The following is a 26,040-nucleotide window of genomic DNA, read 5'->3' on the forward strand; positions in this document are numbered from 1 at the left end:
CTCTTGTCCCTCGTGCTCCACTCTTGCTTTTAACCCACTTCGTAAGAGGAAATTGAGGTTTTCCCTGTAGAATCCTCCAATTTGTTAACAGGACAGGAGGCGCGAAATACGAATTATCCACATTTTAAACAGTACATGGTCTAACTAATGAAATAATTCGAGCAAATCGAAATTCTAGCTCAGTTCAGACAGAGACTAAATGCTTGTACACCTGCGAAACCTTAACATCAAAAGATGTGCAGATTTTAAACATTAAGTCTTTCAGTCTTATACACCCTTTTAATAAGTCTAATATATGCCGTTTTCCGCTAATGACGTCGAACTCGTGCTTTCAAATTTTATTTAGAAATGTACAAAGGCTTAAAACTTTTCCGATTTCTTTTGTTGTTTTAAGCCTTTGTACATTTCTGAATAAAATTTGAAAGCACGAGTTCGACGTCATTAGCGGAAAATGGCATTTATTAGACTTATTAAAAGGGTGTATAATTAGGGAGTTTAAGATCTACGACGCGACGGCAACGAAAACGTCACAAATTATGCATATTTAAGGACCAAAAACAATAGCTTTGCAAGCTCTGCACGTGCATTTTTCCTTTTGGCATATTTCTTTCACGTTTTCTGCAAATCGACGACGTGAAATTACCAATTCTCAAGTGTTTCAGAGAACGTGAACACAAGGCAGCGAGTTTGAATTTTCTGTCGTAGCTTCAACACCGCGCCTCCTAATTCAGTTCCTGGAAAGTTACACTGACAAGTTTTTAGAAGTTAGACAAGCCGACATAATGACGAAAAAGATCAATTAATCTGAAGTTGCAATTTGAAATGACGTCGTCGTCGCGTCGCAGATCTTAAACTTCGTATTATTTGTTTACTGCGCTCTGTTTGCAGCACCCGAGGAAGACCTCAGGTTTGTCAGTTGAATTACTGTTACGAGTTATCGACGTTAAATTTTTTATATTTAAGGCTAATGACGAATGACAGCCCCCCGGTGGGGTGAGTGCAATGGCTGTCAGACATGTAAGGTAGAAACAAACCGGAAGGACCCATCCGCTACCTTAAACAAGGGGAATCGAACCCCAACCCCGGCACGAACACACAAACTACAAAGGAGAAAAACAAGGAGACAACAACAAACATCAAAGACAGGCACGAAAAGTCACAGGCGAAAAACTCAGCAAAAGCACACAACCGGCACAGAACGAAGGACTGGGCAGGCAAACCAAGAAACAGACAAAGCAAACACAGGCAAAGACGCAGCAGGCAGCGGTGAAACAAAACAGGACAGCGACCGCGGCGAAAACAGCGGAGGACGAGCTATAGACACGAGGAGACACAGCAGAGGACGAGCTATGGACACGAGGAGACGAAAACGACGAAGCAGACACCGAGGGCGAAACGGCAAACACAGGCGGAGACACCACAGGCACAGACTGGGACGAAGCGGCAGACACGGTAAGGGACATAGCAGGCACAGAAGACGAAGATACACAGCATAAACCTCTGGTAGACTCAGCAACGGACTTGATGGGCACGGCAGGCACAGGCGAAGACACAGCAGGCACTGATGAAACGGCGGACACAGAAGAGGACATGGTAGACACTGGCGACGAGACAAGCACCGACGAGGATTCAACAGACACGGGAGGAGGCATGGCTGGCACAGACGAGGATATGCCAGAAAGACCAGGTGTAGACTCAGCCAAAGACTTCAAGAACAGAGAATCACGAAGACTAGACAACTCATCATAACATTCCTTTAACCACAGCGACAGTATCCTATAACTAGCAGGCACTAAATAACTAACAGGCACAGGAACCCCTTACCAAACGGGCTTACGATAGGCACAAAGTCCTAGTGCGTTTAGCCCGCGTCAGGTAAGTATCGACCTTAAATATGATTGCTTTACTTTACTTTTAAGGCATGCGCATGCTCTAAGTTCAATCCGATTTCACTCAACTTTACCACGATTGAACGGCAAGGCGAACATAAAAAAGGCGTGAGGAAAAGATGGCGACACGAAATGTGGACTAAACATTTAAAAATCAAAGCTTAGGCCTAATTACTCTTCAGCAGTGATATTCTATGGGAGACTCACAAATACATATTTATTAAATTTTTAATCTCGATATTGCGTATCTGCCGTTCTAATTGGCTCGCCAACTCATATACCGTAATGACCTTATATGGAAACTGATTACGTGGGTCGTTTCGTAAAAACTGAGACAACATCCTGTCGTTCTGTAATTGAAACAGTTCAGAATTTAATGACAATTTAATACAACAGTTATTCCATTCGCGCTTATTAGATATGAGAATGGTTGTAGCCAACTCGTATCCAACCCGCGCTCATGGAATAACCGTTAAATATTTTAAAGACCACAGCCTCTTGATCCTCATTGGTAAAAAGAAAAGATGCGGTTATTAAAGAGTGGAAACTCCGGGTTTAAATCCAGTTCACAAATTTGACTTTTATTTTCCTTATTTTCCCTGTTACCACAAGTCCTTAATTAACGATAATAGTAAATTTAAAACAAATTATGATGTAACGATACTCGTTAATGTGGAGAAGATATCACGTTGCGTTATGTCCTGCCTCTATGTTCAGTCTTCAGCCGAACGACACTACAGCTTGCGTAACAAGCGGAATTGTTGGCATTGCCTCCCGCCAGCTACGCAGCCTAACTTACCTTGAAACGGTGGAGGTCTGGGTATTCACGTATTCCATCTCTCGGCCATGTCTTCTCAGGTCTGCACAGTCCTGCCTACGTTAAGTTTCGAATCAGAAACGTTTTGACACAGGATTCGTTTTTGTGTTGACACAGAAAACATGGATGCGTAGTAACAAGTTCACACATAAGTGATGAATCCTGAACTCTATGAATCGTTATCCAAGTAGAAAACAACTCTGCGTCCGGAATAGTTTACGAGCGTAAACAATTTAGTCCGTGTATTTACTCGTGCTTTCATAAAGAGAATTTTTGCCCTTTGGAAATAATTATGAGTCTATCAATTATTTGCGCATTTTCTAGTTCGCAACTAGTGAGGTGTGCCAAGTCATTTTCGGCCGACGGATACAATCCGGCTGCCTCTACAAGTTCTACCGCGTGACAAAGAAGGCGCTATTGCACCGTTCACGTTGACGCAAAAGCGTCTTCGGGACGGAGAAGCTATGTGCAGGATACCCTGACAATTTATCTCACCTTTCTAATGGTTTACTGATATAAGACCATGAATTTTTGCAACATGGGATGCAGTAAGCTCTCTTTGCCAAGGTCCGATGAATTGCCAAACTTAACTTTTTCTCCTTCTTTCTTTTTATTGGCGCTACCGTTCTCTTGCAAACTGATAACGAGAACTACACCCGGTAAACTTAAAAAACTCACTCATTTAAAAGGAAGCAAATTAGAATTTGTCAACTAGTTTGACGAACCTTCACCAGCTTCTATTTAAGCACTCCCTTTCGCTTGGGTGGTCTGTCTGACAATCACCGGATGTGACAAAAAAGGAAATATGCAAAAATCTAAGCATTTTTTCAGACGCCAAAATGCCGTGAATGGGCCACCCAGATGAAATCGTGTATGGTACTGTTAAAGTAACCTGAAAGAACTGAAAAAGGTAGAAAGCCGGCTTGCAGCTCAATTTTTTTGTCTCTTCGATGTTCGCTTGTTCAATTTTTGCTGGTCTCAATAATCAATCCTAGACGACGTTTAGCAAATGTCGCATGGGATGGATCGAAACTCTCCCAGCCATACACGCAAATACGGCTTTCCGTTGTTGCCAAACTTTTTTTGTGTGACTCTTCAACGAAATTCCTGTTGACTTTTGTTGTGTCTTGATAGAAAGGAATATTTTTTTTTTGGAAATTGGAAACATTTTTGATGAAGATTAATCGCGGAATGACAGATTGAAGTTGTCATGTTAAATATAGATGGGAAAATCAAATACTCTATCAGGGTAGGAAAATTAAATTATAACCTTTAATTTCGAATAAGACATAGGACTTTACATATTAGACCCCTTAATCCCAGGAGAGTCCTCCGCGCATGGAATTTACTTCCATTGTTTCACAGGTCCATTGAATCTACATACAAAAATTCCCTAAGAGTGGTCGTGTGGCACTGAAACTTTGCTGACATATCGCACAGATCAGTTTGTTTCTTTGATGTTACCGAGGTGAATTAAGAGTTTACGCTTCCCGGTAGGTTACAGACTTCGGAGTCAGTCAATTCAGTCCATCGCGTTCCATTTGGCTTAATGTCCTTTTCCATCTCTTCTCTAATAACTGGTAGCGTCCAAAGACTCTCGCTCTCCCTCCTCGGTGACACTGCAATATCAAAGGAACCCACTGAGCCTTCCGACACGGACCTGTTTCTGAACGGTGCCGTGGATGGTGAAACGATGAACGCAGCTTCGCTGGTTGGACGCACAGTGTTGTTTCTTCTGAGTATAAAGGAGAATAAGAGCCTCTTGATACTGCGTCTGATCACTCGAATGTGAAAACCGTAGATAATAGGATAGAGCAAGACACTAGAGTACGATACCATAACAAAGGTGGCCTGTAATTCGTACCGCACAGGTACTTGCTCCGATTCTAAAATAACTGATATCACATAGGGCCCCCAGCAAAATATAACAGTGCCAAGTACTAGAAATGTTGTGCGCAGCGCTTTTGAACGTGTAAACGCGCTGGCGTTTGACGCTATAGAGTTACGGTTAAACGCACGAGAACTCGTCCGCAAACCTGAATTCAAAGACGCAGGCAATACGGCTATTTGCCCAATCCTTGCTTGTCGACGGGCGGCTTTTAGTATGTGATAATATGCTACTATCATGACTGTCAGAGGCAAAAATAGTGTAACGATGGGATAAAGTTTGGTGTACCCTTCACTCAACGAGTCGTTCCAAACAACGGTGCATGAGACCTTTGCTGGTTGATATCCGTACTTTCCCCATCCAACAAGAGGCAATAACGCTAAGAAAACACTTGCCAGCCACGTACAAAGAATAAACACGTTAGTGCGTGTAGGTGACATTCTGCTGTCGTATATTAGAGGGTTGACTATGCAGTGATATCGATCTATACTTAAAAACATCACCGTACCCAAAGATGTTGCGGAGAGCAAAACAGTAAAAAATCCAGTTGCTTGACACCAAACCTTACCAAATATCCAACTTTGCTTTAAACTCGAAGCGAACACAAACGGTAAAACAATCAAGGAGAGAAGAAAGCTGGAAGCAGTTAGATTGAGGAGTAGCTTGCTTGCTGAAGAATGTAAAAGTCGCTCGGGTTTTCGGATGAGCACGAATCCTACCAAAGCATTGCAAATCAAAGAAAATATCGCTAACAATAGTATAGCTGTCGATTGAATCCCGGCGGCTGTATCACCCAAGTAAACATCTGAATTTCGATTCTGTAACACGCTCGCGGTTGACTCGCCGCCATTCATCTCTTGGTCGTTTCTCTGCTTGATTACGACAAGCGGGCACACAGCACGAAGACGTGAAATTTAATATAATTGTTTATCCGGTGGTATTTTGGTTGTGCATTATGTTGACAGGATGAGGGTATTAAATAACAGTCTTGTTACAAATTAACGAAAATCACTCGGACATCAGTAATAAATACAGGAGTCTTCTCTGAGAAAGGGTCAGATTATCCAGGAGAGATACTCCAGAACAAATTTCACATTTCTCTTCATTGAATGACCGTCAAGAAATGATGTGTACAAGAGAGTATCGATTGTTTTTTTCAAAAATAGTTTTAAGTACTGGAAAGCCAAAATCCTTAGCTAATCTTTCTTAAAACCCAATATTTAGCGCTTCGCCGCAGAATATTCTGGGGGAGAATGGAAAGCTCTTATCCTAGGGGATTACTTTGTGCCATTTGACAGAAGCCTAAAGTAAGTGCATGTTTCACACCATGGTGGTCCATTCCTTAGATAACTAGTATGTTTGGATAAGAGTGTGGATTAAGGATTGACTGACCGAGACTTGCAGGCTTAAATGACATTCGCTCTTACTGCGTTTAAAAGCCCTTAGGTTGGACTAAAGTTTTACTGAAATGAAACAGTAATAAGGCGAGCATTACGAAAGACCAGTCTGGTGTAAGCATGGAGTTCATTGGTCGAGAGGAAGTCTTTATGTGGTCGGTGTCGTATCATCTTCCAGCGTCGGCGGAATAGCTTTTCTTTGTGAGATATTATACATCAATCAGATTTTAGCACAGTACCACAAGAGCTTCAATTGTTCTCAAGTTTAAAGTCGCTGTTTCTGTTGTTTTAGTCTTTTGTTTTCGTTTTGGATGTCTAACCAACATCCATGCCCGTCAGTAGGCGAGAGAAAATCCAACTGATTACTTATCTTCCCTTAACGTGCCTTTACGCGTCGGAACGCATCCTAATCAAGACAAAATGCAAAGAAAAAAAGGGGACAAAAATGTTTCTCAAAATGTTTCTCGATCGGTTCTGGGAAGACTTAAAGAGTTTAAGCATTCGAAACAAAAGCTTTACTTAGAAATCATTTGCACCATTGAAGAAAACAGAGTTTTAAATGCCCAACATTAATTTTTCAACTCTCAGTGAACTCTCATCAAACAAGGATGAAAAGGTCACGACTACAAAGCTCTAGTGAGTCTGTTAGTTCCACGCAGGCTCGGGAAGTTCAAAACAGGTTTATGCTTACAAAACAAACAGATGGAAATATCAGATCCATGCATTGGCTTTCCTGGCTCATGCGGGAGGTGTAATCATAGTACTAAAATGACAAGGATAAAAACAACCTACACGGTTTGACTCTACATAGCAAATCATGACAGCGACTACGCCTTCGTTTAAATCAGGGCGACGAAAAAAGGGAACACTGGCTTTCACTCCGGCAGATGACAACATCAGTGACGTAGCGAGATTTTGATTGAAATTTAACCTCAGTGGGCAGGGACAAGCTCGAGAGGTGTTCACGTGTTTGTGTGTAATTTTTCCTCCTCTGCGTTGCCTGTCTGCGTTGTAAGTCTTGAATACCTGATGATGGAAAACAAACGGATAGATTATTGTTTACCCTTTTCTTGAAACTCGACCAGCTGCCAAACGGTTTAAGGTTAAGAAAGCCACAAATAAAAGGATCCTGTTTCCTTATTACATGTACTTGGTGCTTGTATTCTTGGCATTTTCCGGTTGTCACTTAGTTTATCCCCGGCAAAACGATCAAATTACGATTTTTGTCTCCGTTTACAAATATCTCAATGGTATTATAGGGTCAAATAGCTCTTCTATATTTCACCATTTTTCATAGATCAAACATCTAGCATTTTGAGCTTGACCAAATAAGCTACCTATTTGTGGTGTTTTTCAGTTTCTCAGGTTGGAAAATTTCATTATGTCGCGCGCGCGTTTAAATTCTTTTTTGACTGGTCTGAAGTTTCAGCCGTCTCCTCGCCCAAACCCGCTAAAGGGGCGAGGCGCCTCGCTTCGACTCGCCTCGTCTTCGCGAGGAGACGGCTGACACTTCAGACTATCTTTTGACAAAAGTTCGAAGGAACTCCCGGGAAGGAACTGGGCTGCGCAATAGAGCTATTGTGAATTAGAGACAGTTAAAACGTTTTTTGTGAACATTCTCCGAAATCTCGAATCTTTAAGTCTCTTGTCAGCAAAAAAAAAGACTAAACGAAAAATATACAAGAAAACTCTAACCTCTTAAAATGCGATGGGACTACCCCGTGATCAAATCCGTTTAGAAAAAGTCGCTCTGCTTTTAATTATTATCATATGGCCCAAAGTGGGGGAGTTTCATAGGAACACTTACTGTTCCGTGCGATGCGATTTTAGAGGATTTCGTCGTTTTTAAACATCCAAGTTATTTACAGCCAGAAAAAAGTAAACGCAAACAACGTATTAGATAAATTGTCTGTGTAAATTTATTACTTATTTTGTCGAAATTTCTTGCAGAAGTGAACTTCTTAGCCAGCCCAAGATATTCCAGCCAAAAAATTCTTCTTGCCACACGGTGTGCTTTGCGGGAAAGATACTGGACACGAGGTTCTGCAACCGCGTGGAAAATTATTTCCCATACATAACGTAGGTGCCAAAATGCGGGAATTCTTGCCAGAGAACTGAAGAGGTGTCGGTTAATTCAAGTAATGAGACTTATTGATTGCTTAAGGTTTTTTTGATAAAAGAGCATCCATGGCTCTCTCTAGTCCAGAATCTCCCGCTCCTCAACGCCGCGTCTTCATAAATCGGGTTGAAACACCGACAGAAGAGCAAGAAGAACTCAACAAAATGGCTCACGGGGTTGTTGCCGAGAGTCGGAGGTGAGAGAAAATTTCGCGACTTGTTTTCAGAGTTGCTGAATCAGCGAAGCACAATCCGATCAAATTTATTTCCTGTCAATCTCGTCCTTTCATTATTTGTATTGATGTTTACATTGCACCGCTACTAATTTGCATACGAATTGATACATTGTATGCCTCGTTCTTCGAACGATGCCGCTTAACAAGTACAAGACAATAGTGGCGGGGTATTCTTTCGTGTTATAGGACATTTGCATGATGACGCCATATGACTACAAGTACCAGAATCCTTCAGCTTTCGCTTGTCTCATGTTAATTAGAGCTATTGTTATTTTATCCCACTGGGGAATACAAAATTTAAATAAGAAAAGAAAAACAAACTGAATTGTGGTAGTTGTAGTCAAATGAGGACATCGTGAAAATTGCCTATTATTTCACATATTTATAACTTAAGGATGCGCATCTGATCATAGTCATGTTAAGATGCACACTAGAAATGAATATATTATTATTATTATTATTGTTATTATTATTATTGTTATTAAGTCGCTCCTTTGTTTCCTTGTCCGACGGAGTTCTCTGCCATTCCATCTGCTTTCGTGTCTCTCCCAACAACAACAACAACAACAACAAATAATTTATTTGTACCACAGGTAAATAGAGATACATAAAATAAGTGATAGACTTAAGAAAAGTGCAAGACCCTCTAGAAAATAATTAAGAAGCTAATCTAGCTAGGAGGCAAAATAAAGAATTTTATGTCGAAAGGAAAAAAGTTGATTCAGGGAGGCACAAATATAATGGTAAAAGACAGGCAAACATAAAGAAAACAACAACAAGAAAGAAAAAAAAGATAATGTAATGTAATGAGAGACTGGTCCCAAAAATTCCTTTTTAAAAGGTGAACCAACACCTCTCATATGTCATACCTATATTGTTAAATGCATGGATATTTTTAATACTGCTCTTACTCCTCTGTTTAATTCTCTATTACCCCAGGGCCATCCTTTGTTGTACCATTGTTGCACCTCTTCATTCCCCCATTCCCTCCAACGTTATTAAAACTCAGACCCGTTTTTGACTTGTTTCATAGTGAAGATGTCTTCTCCTGTTATGTGTGCAATTCACTAAACCATAAGGATATTCAACCTCACCCAGGGGATATAGTAGAAGCTGGATGTTTGGCAGTAAGTTTAACATGAAACGTTCCCCTGACTTGGTCATAGTGCTTTTACATTTTCAGTGATATGTAAATACCTCCTACCAACCAAGCTGGAAGTAAGTCATGCCCTGCATATTTTTCAGTTCAATTTTATGAGGGTCATGTGTTGAACTGGAAAAAAACCAAGGATTGTTAATTTCAGTTTGGTCCATGAAAACATCACTGGCTTGGTACTAAATATTTATTACATATCAAATCCTTAAATCAAGGAAGCCAAAAAAACGTTTAGATTAGGGGGCCATACTGTAGTGAAGACAGCTGGCTAGAATGGTGAAATCATGGCAGGTACACTATCTGACAATTATCATGTAAGAGGCTATTAAACTGTTCCACAGTAGATGAGCTGAGACCTTAAGGTTAGTGGAGATGGGAATTGATTTGATTTGTCAAGGGGAGGTATCCATGGCAATCCTATTAGCTACCAGCAACAAAGGCACCATCACAAACAACTTCAATCAGGGGACATTTGTGAATCTGACTCTTAGAAAAATTAATGGACAAGGAGAACTTAGGAAAAAACTTTAAAAGGGTGCAAACAAAAATTTAAGTAATTTTCTGTTAAGCTGTATTCCAACAAGCAAGCAAATGCCATGAGAAACCCACCGCAAACACTCCAAGGCCTTCCACCCTTGACCAGTGAAAAGGGGCAACCACTGACCAGCATTGTTTTCATTTAAACCTTGCCTAAATTGCATTAATTAAGCCACATTATAATTTTAATTTGAAGGAAACAATACAAAAGAATAATACTGCTTTTATATCGATCAGAGTGTGGATATTTTAATTCAAGAACCTAGAGGAAAAGGGATAATGTAATGTTGGAGTGGTAAAAAATTAAAAAAAAAAAAAGAAATGAACTTTGAGGACTTTCCTTGAAGTGGCTATTAAATGATATATAACTTGATATATTTCTTTTGCTAGGCTCAGCAACTACCAGCAGCAAGGTATGGATTGTTTGAATCACTTCCCATGGACTTAGTACAATCAGGTATCTTTTATTTGTTCATTTCACATCTCCAGGATTCCACTCTAGAGAATTATTGTTACTTTTACCATCAAGCTGTCTTGCATGTTCATTGCATGTCTGTGAGACTAAAATGAACATTTCAATTTTCATTGAAATCTTGGAAACTTTTCCAACACCTTGCATGAACTCTTCTTTCAATGTTTCAGGTAAACTTAGTGACTTACAGCTTGAAGGAATTTTGTATGCTGTGAGTACCTATAATATTTTTTGATTTTTAGTGTTGATGTGACATGTCTTTCAAGAGTACCAGTAAATTGACATGCATGGACTTGCCTTTTATTTCTAAATTTGCAGTGTCAGAGACATCAAATGATTCTAGCCAATGGACAGAGAGCAGGGTTTTTCATTGGAGATGGGGCAGGAGTTGGTAAAGGGAGACAGGTAAATACAAAAACTACCATTTTGCTGAACGATGAACTGTTGTTATTATTATTATCATTATTATTATTATTATCATTATCATTATCATTATCATTATCATTATCATTATCATTATCATTATCATTATCATTATCATTATCATTAAGCCAAAGAAGGAGATGTTTTGCGAGAAGAGGTTGCACGGGAAGTTTATGATGGATGTCAGTGAAATGGCCTGTGGGACTGGTTATGGCAGAGCCTTGGAGCTGGGTATTTGGCAAAGAGTGTGGAGGGGTAGGTTTTTGAAGCTCAGGAGCAGGCCTTATGAATGTGGTTCTTTTCACACCACGATTGAGTAGGAGGATGCAGTTCAAAGTGTAGTGTGTGGCAAGGGGATGGAGTCAGTAGGGCATGTGGTAAGTGATTGCACTGGTTTGCTGAAGAGGGAGTATCGGAGGAGGCATGATCAGATGGGTTGAGAGTGTACTGGGAGCTTTGTCGGAAGTAATAATTATTGGTGTGAAGTGTGTTGATGTGTGGTATAAAGAGGTTCTGGATGAAGTGAGGGTGTCAGAGGACTGGATTGTGGAGATCTGGAGAAATCAGTGGTAATCATTCAGACATTACTGTAGTTGATCGTGTGGCTCAGAAGTAGATATTTGTCAATTTCTTGGTGTCTTTGGGATAGGAAAGTGGTGACTAAAGGTGATGAGAAAACCACCAACTACTCCCCTACTCTAGTTTTTTTTAGTAAAGTGTTAGTAAATGCTCTTTGTGTTGTTTAGTTTGCATTTTTGTGTATGTAGTTGCCAGAGGTGAGTACATTTTGGAGGGCGCGTGTTACATCAAGGGAAGGATTTTATTATTCTTTTATTGTTTTTGTATTTTAGATTTCTGGCATTGTGTTGGATAATTTTTCTCGTGGAAGGACCAGACATGTGTGGTTCAGTATTTCAGCTGATCTCAGATTAGATGCACAAAGGTCTGTAAGGAAGATTTAATTAATTATATGGCAGAACATCTTCCAACAATCACCTCCCTAAAAACAACCAATTCTCTGAAGCAGTGATATTTTGGATCCCTGTTGAGGGCTTGAAATTAATGAAAAAAGCCAGTCGTAATTTTGCGAGAAAATTCGTAAAATTTTGTCGCAATTTTACGAATTTTAGTTGCAAAATCATTGCCCAGCTGGCACATTGTGATGTCAGCAGTTTAAATAGCAAAACAAAATATGAATCCACAATACTTGTCTGTAAAGAAAGTGCTGAAAATGGTGAATAATAGTGAAGGAATGGAGTTGTGCACATAACATTGCACCTAAATTACGCTACAATTACGCTCTCTTCGGATTGAAAGAAAATTCATGGCAAGAAACAAAACAATTTTGTCATTTCTTACTTTATTTTAGCAAAAGTAGCAGCAAAGTGGCAACTGCTAAGTAACCCTTTTGTTTCGAAAGGGTGAAGGTGAAAACAAAAAAGTAGATATTTTAGTCGCAAATGCGACTGTATTGGTCACAATTTCAAGCCCTGCTGTCAGACATCTACGAATGTTTCATTGCATGTCAACCACCCTTACTAAATTAATTTATTATTGCAATATTTTCGTGGTTGCCACATATCAGAAAATGATTGGGGGAAATTCCTCAAGGTCACGGTGAAGTCAGGGAATTTCACTCTGTCAGTGGAAATTAGTATTTTAGAAGAAGTCAGGGAAAAACACCTGGTCAAATACTGGTATGTAGCAAATGCTACAGGGTTAATCTTGTTTTTCCTTTAAAGGTGTAATAAGTATTCTTCCATTTTTCTTCTTCTATAACTTGAGCGAACTCAGCATGTTATGTAATGTTTTGTAAAAGATGTCAACCAAAGGAATGAAAGAAAGTATGGTCAGATCTCTCAACTTTGCCTTCTTTTGACTTTAAAAGGGATTTAAACGACATTGGCTGCTTTGTTAAAGTAATTGATGGCTGTCAACAACTTGACAAAGAGACAAGGTATATTTTTCAAAAATTTTGAAATAATTTATAATTATTGCTGTCTTATATTCCTCCAATCTTTTCTTGTTTATGTTGCTTCATTTATGCTCAAGTTTTTATTCATATTCCTCTCAACCAGGTTATTTGGATTGTCTTCTGATTTCAAGGAAGGTGTGGTGTTCAGCACATATGCTACATTGGTATCATCAGTTCAAAAAGGTACTTGTTACTTCAAGATCATAGCTCTTACATTGGCATTTCTTTGTGCAACAGCCTCCCAACCATTACAGTCAAGCTATGTCACGCATGACTGGTAGTTTTGAAATTTGAACTGAGTATTCAATTCTGCGTGCCAGTTTTGAACTTTGCTCTCAAAATTCTGAATTTCCCAAACATATTTCATTGATATATTGCAACTAGTTAGCTATGAACTTTTTTTTAATGTAAAAGAAACATTGTTTGAAAGGTGAAAACTATTTCAAGCGTTTGATGAATTATTATTCAGTTTTGTGCATTTTTCATACCAACTTTGGGAAAAATCTTCTGTTCAAATCTTGGAAGCTCCAAAGAGGAATTCGGATGTTGATTTCAGTTTCACGGATACTGGTCACGCATGACATAGCTTGACTGTAAGTGTTGTGTTACAAATAGACATAGGAGGTGAGATGGTGTTGAAGTCCACTAGACCTCAAACTGGTACAGAAACAAATAATAATGTTTCAGGATATTGAAGTGTTGTTCTGAGCATTACCCAGTTGTACAGAAGAAATAAAAGGACAAAAACAAGATTCTGAAACAAAGGGGTTTGCTCTAATAATTGCCTTCAGAAATGCAAATGAAATTATAGCACTATAAAGAAAGGAAAAGGATTTAAAACAAAATCAAAATAAGGAAAAATGAATTATACCTGAAGAGTGAGTCTCTCTAGCTTAAAGTAAAATTGGTGAAACGAGACACATAAACTTTAGTAGACCGGCGATAATCACAACTAAAAATGAAAGCATAGATTGAAACACTATCCTTCACTGAAATCACCTCAAAGGAACTATTGATGAGGTATGAGCTGTCAAAACACAATCACTAAACTCAAAAAAATAGAGAGGTACTGTTCAGTTCGAAAGTCACGCAATATATCTGATTGTTTGATCCACGGTTACCAAACGTCAAAATTACCTTGTCAAATTTTTATATGTGGTTTGACAGTTGGTTTGTTGTTAATTTGTACTTAAGTTTTCCATCTTGATTGATCACCAGAGTCTGCGTTTTCTTAGGTACAAATCGTCAAAGTAGACTACAACAGCTTATAGACTGGTGTGGTGGTGAGCAGTTCAGTGGTTGTCTTATATTTGATGAGTGCCACAAAGCAAAGCATTTTGTTCCAGTAAGTGACTTGTGATCTTAAAGGGGACAAACGCTGTAGTTTTAGAATGGGTGTAGAGCTTGTCAACCCATTGACCCCATAATTGCCCCGCCCCTTCCCCACGGACGAGTAAAATCAATTGGCATTAGACAGAGTTAAATCTTTTAAGTCTCACTCCTGGGATTCAATGGGTTAATCACTCCACTGGAACCTAAATTAGACCAACAGTGGTGTACAATATTGTTTAATGGAGACATTAGTTTTTCAGTGAGTGATTAATAACCCATTGACTTCCAGGGGTTCCCCATTGACGAGTAAAATCGTCTGGCATTAGACAGAGTAAAATACTAAGTCTGGCCGGTTTCGGCCGGTTTGGATGTTGATGGGTTAATGGAGACATTAAGTGATCTAAGTATATAATAATGAATTTTTCCTTTTATAAATAGCACCTTTTTGGTGGGTGTTGTGGCGTCTGACAATGTGCGCGATGTAATTCAGGTAGTGTACACAAATCGCATCCTTCAATGGCGGGGTACAAAAAAAATTGTCGAGCTATTTATAAGTCATTGTTTCTTTGCCATCCTCACCTGGCTTTCTCGCATAGCCGCCCAGTGTTATCTGATGTAAAAACCGGTACCAACAACTCGATAAAAGTTTGATATGCCCCTCGGTTAGGGTTAGGGTCGCTCTCCCAAAATAAATCATTATTATTATTATTTTATCCTAGGGTAAAGAGGAAGCCAGTACAAAAGTTGCTCTTGCCGTCACAACAATACAAAGGTATCAACGTAATTACCACGTATTAGAATGCAAAAGCATTCTCTTGTTAAAAAAGATTAAAAACATAAGCTTGACAAAGGCAATTTACGGTGTTCAAAACACACTAGAATCTTGGCAGACAGCTAAAACTGTGGACGCAGAAAATAACTGAAAACCATTGCCTAGGCAATACTCAACTTAATTGTAATTAGACCTCATTTACATTTTTATGTCTTAGCTTTTTTCACACTTCTTTTTGTATTCTATTTTTTATTATTTTCCCATTCATTTCTAACTTTTTCATTTTTCTAAGGCTATAGACTGATAGCCGGAAGCTTATGTTTTTAGTCTTTTTTAACCAGGGAATGTGTTTTCACTTTAATATGACTTATCCAGGCTACACCTCTATAATTACCACTGTTAGCAAAAAAAAAATTCTTTAATTTTTCAATTCATTTAGAGTGATTCGAAGAATTTGCGGAATTTTATTAGTAATAGTTGGGCAAGACTAAAGCTTGGCCTGGCTTAAGCTACAATCCTGGACAAAAGTGTTGGGAAGGTAGCGTCACTTTTGAGATAGCCCCCCTCCCTCCTTATCAATTTTGGATTTTGCACCAAACGAAACGGTGACTTTTCTGACTTTTCTTCCAACATTGAATATGGGGGAGGGGGGCCACAAGAGCATGCTCTTTCCCAAATAGTTCAGCCAATAGTTAGAATAAAGAATTAGGTGTTGTGTTAAGTGATGTGCGCAACCTTCCCAACAACTTTTGACCAGGATTGTAGTTGCAAAATCTATAAAATCCATAATTTTAGTGGGAGTTTCAAATGTCAAAAACATTTTTAGGTTGAACATGTAAATGCTGTATAATGTATCATTAATTTATTCTGTAGGATGCTCCCCAAAGCTCGTGTTGTTTACTGCAGTGCAACTGGAGTAACAGATGTAAAGAATATGGTAGGCCTCTTTTCGTTGATTGTAGCATTATCGTCATACCATAAGAAAGGTTTGCAAGTCTTAAAGTTTGGATATTTGTTAAGATCCATGTTTACAAGGAAAGTTATCAGAGAGAGGTCCCATGATTTATGAGTCAAATGGTCAATGAGTCCATGAGTCATGAGTCAATGAGACCAAGGCTGTGCTCTAAGGAAAATTTCGGGGAGCCCTTCGGGCTCCCAAGCATTTCAGCTGGGGTGCCCAGCCCTCCAAGTTGGTCGCCCGAATTAATTAATTATTTATTTAATTAATTATCTGAGATCAGCAATGCAGGAAGATCTTCATCCATCTTTCTCTCAACAAAACATCGCTGCTACTGCTCTGGTGATCGTCAAACTCGCTAGTGCAAGAAAAACTCGCTAGTGCAAGAAAAACTCGCAACCCGTCAAATTTTTCACGCCATACTTGAGAAAGACGAGAAAAGTGGCAATGCCACCAATGTTTTCAAGTTTAAAAGTGAAAAAGAAAAGATTGCGGCAATTTTATTTAAAAACGTTTGGGTCTAATACAGGTAAACGTTTTTACTGGTTAGTTGGGTTAAAAATGAATTTTCAAAACGTGAATTCACGTGGAGCTTTTGTGAAAACTGCCGTGAAAAAAAAACCACCGCGACCCAAAAGGTATCAATTTTTTTTTGAGCAAGTCATCTTGATTGGACGAAAATCATTGCTACAGGACAGAATTTAAGTATTTTTTTCTTATATTATCAGTAAAATGTTTTAATACTGGAATGCGCTTTTTGTGGATTCGGTCGAAGCACCAGTCACAGCGTTATTTGTTTAGGGCACGCAATGGTTTGTCACGAACTAAAGACAACGCAGGATTGCTCTGTTTCTAAAACAACAACAAATGACATGATATCTTTCCTTTTTTCTTATTTCGTTATTTCATATACTGGGGAAAAACAACCGTAACCTAAATGTATTTTAGCCAAGCAGGCGCAGCCGCAAAAAATTGTAAAAATATGAAATTTGCATAAACTGTCGCATAAACTGCGATTCCCGGGTTCATACAAAAGTAAATTACACCGCTTCGCCGGCCGCGCTTTATCGCTGTCAGAGCAGAAGTAACAACTCTTTTTTTAAACTATAACCAAGAAATGCCAAACTCCACGTTCCAAATTTAATGCTTTTTTTTTTTTGAGAACGAATCGAAATTTGTGCGGCCGCCGGCCGTCACGTGCAAAGTCACAGATTATGTTACATGTGAAATCATGTGGAACGTCCTTTAAACCGACTTTCGTACAAAGAAAAAACATTTTCTGAGAGGTTTTGTAAACTATAACCACCAACATATTAAAATTTTTAGCCGCCTTATCTGCTAGAAATACAATAAGCCAGTGTGCCCGGCCGGGCCACCGGGTAGTTCTTCTCACTCGCCCGAAACCAAATGTTAGTCGCCTCAGGCGACCGGGCGCCGTTAGAGCACAGCCTTGGAGACCCACAGGCAATATAGCAATTTATTGATTAAGCCTAAGCCCTCATTTCAGTGATTAGGCCTAAGCACTCACTGACATTTTATTTCATTTTATGGGTTAGGGTAACTGCACAGACTATTGACTCATGACTCATTGATTCATTGACTTATAAATACTTGATACTCTATCAGAGAGGAGAAACCATCAATCTGTTTGACTTGCCCTTCAGGCATTTATGGAGCGACTTGGTCTGTGGGGTGATGGAACAGCATTTAAGTCATTTGAGGCCTTCCTTACAAGTATCACCAAGAGAGGACTTGGTAAGGTGTATGAATGTCATGAATGTAATAACCTTGCGCTAGTTTTATGACATTTTATTCTCTGGTTTTTGTTGTTGAAAATATTTAGTTTGATTTAGTTCCGTCTTCTTCATGAATACATGCAGACATTCATGACGTGCAACTATACAGTCAACCTCAATTTCTTCATAGGGGCAGCGGAAATGTTAGCTATGGAGATGAAAGCCTCAGGGATGTATGTTTCCAGGGGTCTCAGTTTCCGACAAGCTGAGGTAATTAACACTTCTACTTCCTTAGGTTTTTTTTTTTTTGTGTGTGTGTTTTACCCATTGACTCCTGAACAAACCCCCGTTAACGATTAAAATAATGTTGAGCGTTAGACAGAGTAAAATGTATTAAGTCTCACCCCCAGGAGTCAGCGGGTTAATGGGGACATTGGGTTGTCAAAAGATGCTGCATTAGAATTTAAATAGTAGAGAGTTTAAGAAACGACGACGGCTGCGACTGTGACAACACCACAAAACAATAATATGTGCAGCACGGATAATTTGTAGCAAGGTCCTCTGCATAATGACGATGTGAAATCACCAAATTTGAGGTTTTGATGACAACGTAAGCATGCAACAGAGAATCTTTCATTCTCTCTATTCACTCTGAAACCACTTGTACCAATTTTTTTTTTTGGATACTTCGCCCAAATTGTAAGACGTGAACGAGACTGAATAATTGCGAAGGGCTTATAATAGAGTCAAGATATATTTGGAAGTGACGTTTTCGTTGACCGTCGCCATCATAGATCTTAAAGTCCCTATTGTGATAACTACAGTAACATAGTCATTGGAAGGCACAAAGCCCCAGGGAGATATGCATTGGCACACAAAATTATTCTCTTTTTGCAAGTTTATACAGCTTACACAACGTCTGCATGTTTCCCCATCCTTTTTTTCATTTCTGAAATATTGATACAATTTTTTCCCCACCTTAAGGATGGTGTCACCTAATAAGAAGAAGTTTTTCCCTAGGGTATGACTAGGAAAAAACGTATATCTTAGTTTGGGTTATTGGAATGTGAAATGAAAATAGGGGGTAACCATGCATTTTTCAGAGATAATTAGGTTTGTTCAGATTCAAAAAAGTGGACACTTAGAAATGTTTTGCTTAAACAAAGAAATGTAAGTTTTTTCACAGTTTTTATCAGTACAAATGTTTACTTACAGTAAAACGACGGGAATGTCAAAGATATTTGAAATGAGTAGCAAATTGCAACCGGATGATTCAAAAAATGTGTTTTTAATAAAAAATATGTGAAGACAGAGCCATTTTTGAGCCTGACAGCCTTCCTCTGTAGTTAATAAAATGCAACCTTTATCATTCATGGCCCCAAAAATGAATCCAGACTTCAATGGGCCTCAAACTTTCAAAAATAAGGGGCACCATGCGATTTTTTTTTTCAACGTTTTGTGGACTGATTTTTGCACATGCTATGTCACTCCCCTCCCTGGTGAATAAAGAAATTTGACCTGTCTTTGTGTCACACTCTGAGATATTCACTGTGGCGTCAAGTACACAAAGAAAAAAGTTTTTTCACTTTTTGAGTTGATACTTCCTTGATTCTTTCAGAAGATTGGATCTTTTTTTTTCGGAAGTGACTCTTAAGTGACCAGATTAACATTGCAAGGATATTTGGAGTGCGAAATCTACATGATTTTTGTTATACACTGTAATGGAATCCAACCTGTACGGCATTGAATCCAAGTGATCACCTAGCTACTTGCATTGTCAATCATTTCTTGTGCGTGTGGTGAGCTTACTTGCCTCTGTTTGAGGAACTTGATGAAGATGGCTCCATTGAAATGGACTGTTCACGTTCTCGCTCCGATCGATCCATTGATCCATTGTGGTTTTTTTTTTTTGGTCTTTTGTTACAAGATACATGTGTTTCGCACTACAACCGAATAAATCTTCCAAGGCATTTCAATGAAAAAATTGCAAAAATAATTTAACTTGAAAAATATAAAGTTAGCGGGTGACTGAGTGTGACAAAATGACTGGTAATGTGCAGAACGTATGCACAATAACAAAAGTTGCACCATCCTTAATCTATGACTTGTGCAACATTTTCTTACACACATCACATTGTCATTCACAAGGCATTCATGTGCTTTTATGCAAAAATGAACTAATTCATTCCTTATGGTTTTACAAGCAGGCCACCTATTTTGTCAGTTCTTGCCGTAATACCATTTAAAATAATAATTATTATTATTAACAACAATCTTGATTTATTAAACCATAGTCTCATTTTCTTTAGTTTGGCAATGTGGAGGCATCTTTAACAACCAGTCAAATTAAAGTCTATGACACTGCAGTTCATGTGTGGTAGGTCTTATACTACAGGATTATTTTCATTTTTTCATCACGGTTACGATGATGATGACGATGATGTTTCACTGTAGGACCGAGTTGAAAAAATCACTGGAGTTTGCCATTGTTCGTACTACTACTGCTACACCAAGGATTTGGTCCGTCTTCTGGTCAAGTCATCAACGTTTTTTCAAGCAGCTGTGGTGAGTTAAGTTTACTAAAATTTGAAGAAGTTATTTTTATTTTTCATGCTTTCTAATGCTTACAGAGTGAGCTCTACTACATTGTGCAAAGTTGGACCAGTTATGGAAAGTTAATTTCCTCCAAGGAAGAAACTGTTAATGTTTTTGCAAAGTACTCTTCCTTCCAGGACCTTGTCATGTGCCATGGGATGCAAGCCTTCCTGTGACACTGGACATTATAAAGGCTTTAGAAAGTCACTTATTCCATGCCAGAACAAGATAGAGTACAGCAGTCTCTTTTTTTGCTATACTAGCTGGGGTAAAGGTTTTTATGCAAGGAATGCAGGTTATGTCAGAGGTCCAGACTTAAACCATGCAAGCTAGCAGCGAAAGCATGAATTCCTCCTTAGTGTTTCTCAAGTTTACATGACTTGTACATAATTTTTTGCATTTCCACTCCAGTTTTAAACCTGGGCTACAACAATCTTGGACAAATTAAATAGAAAATTGAGACCACCCCTCCCTCCAAAATCAGTGATGGGAAAATGGCACGTTTTGGCCTTCACATGGCTTCATCCTTGATTTGGGGGGAAGGGGGTATTTCTGTTCCATTTTATTCTGTCCAAGATTGTAGAAAGATGATTGCTCCCAGTCTATGAAAAAATTATTGTTTTGTAACAATTCTCTTTTTAATTAGTCTTTTTTTCAATGAGTAATGTTTTTCTGAATGCAGCAGGGCACTCATTGATGTGGTTTTATCCTCTATACAGCACATGTACATCTATAAGCAACATGCTCCTGCAAAGGTCTTATTTAGTGGGAAAGCTCAAGCTCTCTTCTAAATTGGACTTTTCTTTTCAGCATGAGTATGAAAGTTCCTACCATCGTAAAGGAAGCCCAGCAGGCTTTGGAAGCAGGTTACTGTGTTGTTATTGGTCTCCAGTCCACTGGAGAGGTTCGTTTTAATTTTGTTCTTTCATTTGGAGTGGTTAATTTCAGTTTAAGTACTATTCTTTTTGCCAAGTTTAGCTGTCTTAGTAGTGTGGCTATCACCTAAACTTTAGCTGTTCTAACCTTTCTCACGGCCGGCCACTGGAGAGGTTCGTTTTAATTTTGTTCTTTCATTTGGAGTGGTTAATTTCAGTTTAAGTACTATTCTTTTTGCCAAGTTTAGCTGTCTTAGTAGTGTGGCTATCACCTAAACTTTAGCTGTTCTAACCTTTCTCACGGCCTAGAAGGACTTTAGATTGAAAGCAGCCCTTTTTGCAGATTGTTGAGGTCACTCCCAAACAACAAAAACAAAAGGCAAATTGCTTCTACAAAGACAAATTTGTCTTCTGTATTTGTAAAATTCCTTAACATGAACTGGAATGCAAGCTTGTGAAAAGTATAAAAACTATTGTGTGGCAAAGGTGACCATAGGCAACTGACTTGCTTGCCATTGAATTTCAGATTATGTAATATCTAAGAGGCATACCTTGTTTGCTTGTTTCAAATTTAATATCAACAACTATTAATTATTCTTTTTTATCACAATTTTCAGGCAAGTTTGGAGAGTGAAATCACTCGATGCGGTGGCATACTACATAGTTTCATTTCAAGCACAGAAGAAATCCTTGCTAGATTTATAACGCAGTATTTTCCAACTCAGAAAATTAAGTCGGTAGGACTTCCTTATAAAATAGTGATCTCATTTCGGATAAATTCTTGGTTTTATTCCATACTGCAGTTAAAGCAATGTTTAAAAAACTCGCATCAGTGTTTTATCAGGAACAGAACAAAATCCAAAGTCTGGATACAAACATTGTTAAGGTGACAGCAGAGTCATTGAATTTTTTGGTTGACAAAATTTGTTGAAGAAGTTTGGAAGAAGGATGAGTAAAAGTATCTTCCCAGACGTTTGTAATGGTTGAAATTTTGATGAAAATTATTAGGACTTTTTCATAAAGATCACCAGTGATCTTTATAGAAAGATCCTTTTGTTTGAGAATAAGCGATAATTGCTTTGTTTGCACATTCAGCCCCGCAATCCGCTGGGACTGAAATCAAAGCCGTCACCTGGCTTTTCAGAATGATCATAGATTACCAGCTATAACGTTCATACACGTAATGTTTTATTGATGTTTTGATAGACTGTTAGCCTCGTGAATTATTATTGATGAGTTTTTGAACTGAAAAAGAGTATCTTTGATGTTTTCTAGAATGGTGATGTAGTGGAAGATAAGTGGAGTGTTGAAGCCAAAGACCTTCTACTTAGTTTTGTGAAGAAAATTAATTTACCAATTAGGTTAGTACCCATAATGTCCTCTGAGGTTGCTTTACTTTTCATCACTTCTGAGAAAAGTGACTGATACATTAAATGCATATTTTACTTGTAGACCATTTTACAGTTCTTCAGGCCTTTGAATAAAAGCGACACTGGAGTTGACTTGACCTCACTGCTTTTCTTATGGAAATAGAAACTCGTAAGGTTTACAACAACATGATTTACATAAGAGAAGCAATGAGGTTTGTATTAGACTGCAAAACAGTTGTTTTCTTTCATTTTCGGAAGGCGCGAAGCACCGTAAGCGTGATCCTCGCGTGTGAAGCGCGCGAGCCTCACACGGGCGTGTGAGGCGAGAAACCGACTGTCGGCTTTTCATACAACAAATTTGTTCTAAGCAGGGGTTCGAATAATGTCACTAAGGTGTCAGAATTGTTTGACAGCTCCAACCACATCTTAAATTTGATACATTGTATGCCTTATTTTCGCGGGAAATTAGTTGTGTTGTCATGTTCAGTCGTATTCTCTTCGCTATTCGGAAGGTGCGAAGTTTCGTACGTTCGATTCAGTGGTGTTTTGGAAAGGAAAGGCGTTGGCTTTTCTGTTCAATGAGTCAACACCGAAAAAACCCGCCCCACGTAGAGGAAGAAAACCAAAAGAAGCGACAGCATCTGACAATTGCAGATTGTGCGGTTGTTTTAAAACGCAGTTTGGAAATGTTAGTTCAGCGGCAGAAAAGCTAAACTTCTTTGATGTTATCTGCTCTTCCATAATGCTTTTGAGCGGACAATGACAATAATTGTCGGGCGTTCGACTGAAGATGCATTTGACGAGTTGGAGGCTCTGTTTTTCGCCAAAACAAACAGCTGAAATATCAGGCTTTTTGCAAAGCCCGTTGGCAGCACACCAAAAACATCTCTTCCTTTGAGAGGCGATTCCACAGCTTTTTTTTGCTCCAATTTCAAAACATATCCTAAATCGCTCGCAAGCGCATCCCAATGTTGGAGACTGAAAATCATAGTCGTTGATTGCGTGAACTAAATGTCGGTTTCGTTTCCTAAATCTTTAGGGTATTGTGAACAACAGATCAATTAGAGAATGTAACAGACACCGGAAATTCCGAAGTGATCATCTAGGCATGAATGTTAATTTATAATATTTCGATAACGTGGGATTTTTGACAGTGATTGAGAACACTAGAAATTGTGTTAAATAAACCTAAAATATTAAAACTTGTGACTTGTGGAGAACACTGCTTATTGAGAGGCGAGCATTCTTCATACTAAGTCCACGTCGTCCATTTTCCCGCGAGGTTACTGTTTTACTGTGAAACTGATACGGCGTCTATATCTTTTGGATGAGGTGTGATAGACATTTGATGACAGGCTGTCAGAATTAAACCAATGGGAATTTCCCGTTGCTGGAAGAACGGGTAATTTTGAATGAATTTAATATATGCATAGCGGACAGTCATATTTTTTCGCGTCTCTCCCCATTCTCCCTCGCTGTTTCTACACTCGCTCCAGACCTTTCGTTGGAATATTTACTGCGTCTCTTGCGTTAGCAAAAAAATACGACTGTTTTGCAGTCTAGGTTTGTATCAAAGCAAGGTCAACTCCAGCTTCGCTTTGTTAGCACAGAACTGTAAAATGGTCTGTTGGCTCGAAATGAACAAAAAGCAGATCCAGGACCCTTTCTCGTTTTGAAGCCCCTCACCATCTTTTTCCTTTTCTGTCTCCTCCTTTGATTCAGTTATTTTGCATTTTTGCAGTTATCCATTAGTTCATGTATAGTTGCTTTGTTCTTTTAAAGTGCTCCTAACACCTGACTGGCAAAGTTTTGATCTTTGATTCTTATCAAAAGGTCGTTTACTTTGAGTGTAAGTTTTGGATTTTCACGGTCCGCCATTACTCATGTTCAAAACTGACCGATTTGCGCTCAGAGTGTTGGATCTAGGGAAAAGTGATGTCAAAGGCTCACTAGCTTAAAATTTCGGCGTGTGACTGGAGCTTATTATATGTGCAAAATGAGAGTTTAAAAGTCTGAAAGCCCAAGACTCCTGTGCTACATATTAATTCTGTGGCGTACACTTGCATTTGCATTCTTAAACTAGTGAGCCTTTGAAGTCATTTTCTTCTCTATCCAGCTCTCTCAAGATCTTAAAGTTAGTAATGGCAGACCATTAAATAGGAAAATTCCAGTTAAAATAAACAGGTGCCTTTTTGAAATCCAGGCTTAAAACTTTGGTTGCGTAGTGTTTTGTTGACTTTGATTTGAAATCCAAAGAAAAATAAGAATTGACTTTTTGGTCACAGGGGCACTTTAATGCAGCTGTCATATAGTTGTGGTTGGTTAAATAACAAAAATAATTATAAAAAGATGCCCATTTTTCCAACACACGGAAACTACAACTGTTTCAGGTTAATTGTCTCAGAGTTTGCTGAAGAGCTTGAAGTCAATGATTGCTGGTTTAGTTTACTTCTTGTTTGTTTTAATCTATTTTACATCAAATACCAAATCATAGTTCAAGCAAAGTTTCTTGACTACAGGAAAAGAAATCAATAGCTTTAATTAACAATTATTCGCCGAAGGCGAAGTGATTATCGGTGAATTTTCACCTATAATCACTGAGCCTGAGGCGAATAATTGTTTTAGTATAAATACACAGGTGATTAAGAGAAAAAAAGAAAAGATTTCAATGCGAAATCATCTTCACTTACAGTGGCAAAACGACTACTGGCAGCCATTTTGTCTGTCGAGGTGATTATCGGCTGATAATCCGAGATAGCGAGCCAATGAGAGCGTGCGATTTTGTATAATCACCTGTGTATTTATACTAATATTGTTTATTGTTAATACTGCAATATTCTTTTTCCTTTTTATACTTTTAGTTGTCTTTTTTTAAATTATCAAATATGAAATTTAACAGAAATAAGTAGTGGTAACTACTGTATTTCCAGTCCTTTAGATGACCTCATAGATCAGCTTGGAGGACCAGGCAAAGTTGCAGAGATGACAGGCAGACGTGGCCGTGTAGTTAAGACAGAAAAACATCCTCAACCTCATTATGAGGCTCGAGAGTCTGACAGCAGTTACGTGGATAGTTTGAATATTCAGGAGGTAAGGACCTTACCAGTAATTTATTTATTTATTTTAATTATAATGTACTCAACAGAATATCCTATTTCTGATTCGGGTTAACTAACAACTATTCACCTCAGTGTCGGTGGCTAGTGGTGGATATTTACCTTGCCACTTCACGGCCCGGTAAATATCCAGCACTAGCCACTGACACTGAGATGAACAATTGTTTTAGTTTGAGTAGTCAATCATCACACATGTTCAGCACTATCCACTGTTTTAGTATATGCTAATGATAAAATGCATAAAGAAGTTATAGAGTGCAATATGGAAGTTGCTATGGAAACACGGTACTTGAGTCATTTTGTTCATTATATAGTAAATAAAAAAATCACAATTATTTTCTTGCTTGTGCATTGCGTGATTTATGGTCACTAGCGATG

The 26,040-nt window shown here is 38.6% G+C and overlaps 3 protein-coding genes across 5 annotated transcripts in view; 1 reads left to right on the forward strand and 2 right to left on the reverse strand.

Annotated features, from left to right (window-relative positions):
* The window catches only part of LOC137983242 (hydroxylysine kinase-like), a 7,386-nt gene extending 4,060 nt beyond the window's left edge, over positions 1–3,326 (reverse strand). The window contains exon 1 of one of the 2 annotated variants that reach the window (XR_011118932.1): positions 3,202–3,326. The gene's annotated coding sequence lies outside the window, so the exon portion shown is untranslated. Of the gene's footprint in view, positions 25–3,201 lie in introns of those variants that run through there. The other variant, XM_068830437.1, reaches the window with a different exon arrangement.
* Positions 3,327–3,956: 630 nt separating this feature from the next.
* On the reverse strand, positions 3,957–5,511 carry LOC137983241 (G-protein coupled receptor 161-like). Its single transcript, XM_068830436.1, has one exon. It carries the CDS (start codon positions 5,446–5,448, stop codon positions 4,180–4,182), a length of 1,269 nt encoding a protein of 422 aa, XP_068686537.1. The 5' UTR covers positions 5,449–5,511; the 3' UTR covers positions 3,957–4,179.
* Positions 5,512–8,063: 2,552 nt separating this feature from the next.
* The window catches only part of LOC137983239 (uncharacterized), a 29,523-nt gene continuing 11,546 nt past the window's right edge, over positions 8,064–26,040 (forward strand). The window contains exons 1-19 of one of the 2 annotated variants that reach the window (XM_068830433.1): positions 8,064–8,306; positions 9,379–9,472; positions 10,429–10,495; positions 10,681–10,721; positions 10,829–10,915; positions 11,785–11,876; positions 12,822–12,890; positions 13,012–13,091; positions 14,144–14,253; positions 14,960–15,012; positions 15,886–15,949; positions 17,635–17,725; positions 17,897–17,976; positions 20,016–20,083; positions 20,161–20,271; positions 21,112–21,205; positions 21,794–21,913; positions 22,452–22,537; positions 25,477–25,636. In XM_068830433.1, coding sequence (XP_068686534.1) covers positions 8,179–8,306; positions 9,379–9,472; positions 10,429–10,495; positions 10,681–10,721; positions 10,829–10,915; positions 11,785–11,876; positions 12,822–12,890; positions 13,012–13,091; positions 14,144–14,253; positions 14,960–15,012; positions 15,886–15,949; positions 17,635–17,725; positions 17,897–17,976; positions 20,016–20,083; positions 20,161–20,271; positions 21,112–21,205; positions 21,794–21,913; positions 22,452–22,537; positions 25,477–25,636 — 1,695 coding nt within the window. In that variant the 5' untranslated portion in view covers positions 8,064–8,178. Of the gene's footprint in view, positions 8,307–9,378; positions 9,473–10,428; positions 10,496–10,680; positions 10,722–10,828; positions 10,916–11,784; positions 11,877–12,821; positions 12,891–13,011; positions 13,092–14,143; positions 14,254–14,959; positions 15,013–15,885; positions 15,950–17,634; positions 17,726–17,896; positions 17,977–20,015; positions 20,084–20,160; positions 20,272–21,111; positions 21,206–21,793; positions 21,914–22,451; positions 22,538–25,476; positions 25,637–26,040 lie in introns of those variants that run through there. The other variant, XM_068830434.1, reaches the window with a different exon arrangement.

This window comes from Montipora foliosa, chromosome 13 (assembly GCF_036669935.1).
Source record: "Montipora foliosa isolate CH-2021 chromosome 13, ASM3666993v2, whole genome shotgun sequence".
NCBI classification, from domain to species: Eukaryota; Metazoa; Cnidaria; class Anthozoa; order Scleractinia; family Acroporidae; genus Montipora; species Montipora foliosa.

Excerpts from the sequence above, each read along its gene's own strand:
- LOC137983241 (XM_068830436.1), bottom strand. The coding sequence starts at position 5,448 with ATGAATGGCGGCGAGTCAACCGCGAGCGTGTTACAGAATCGAAATTCA.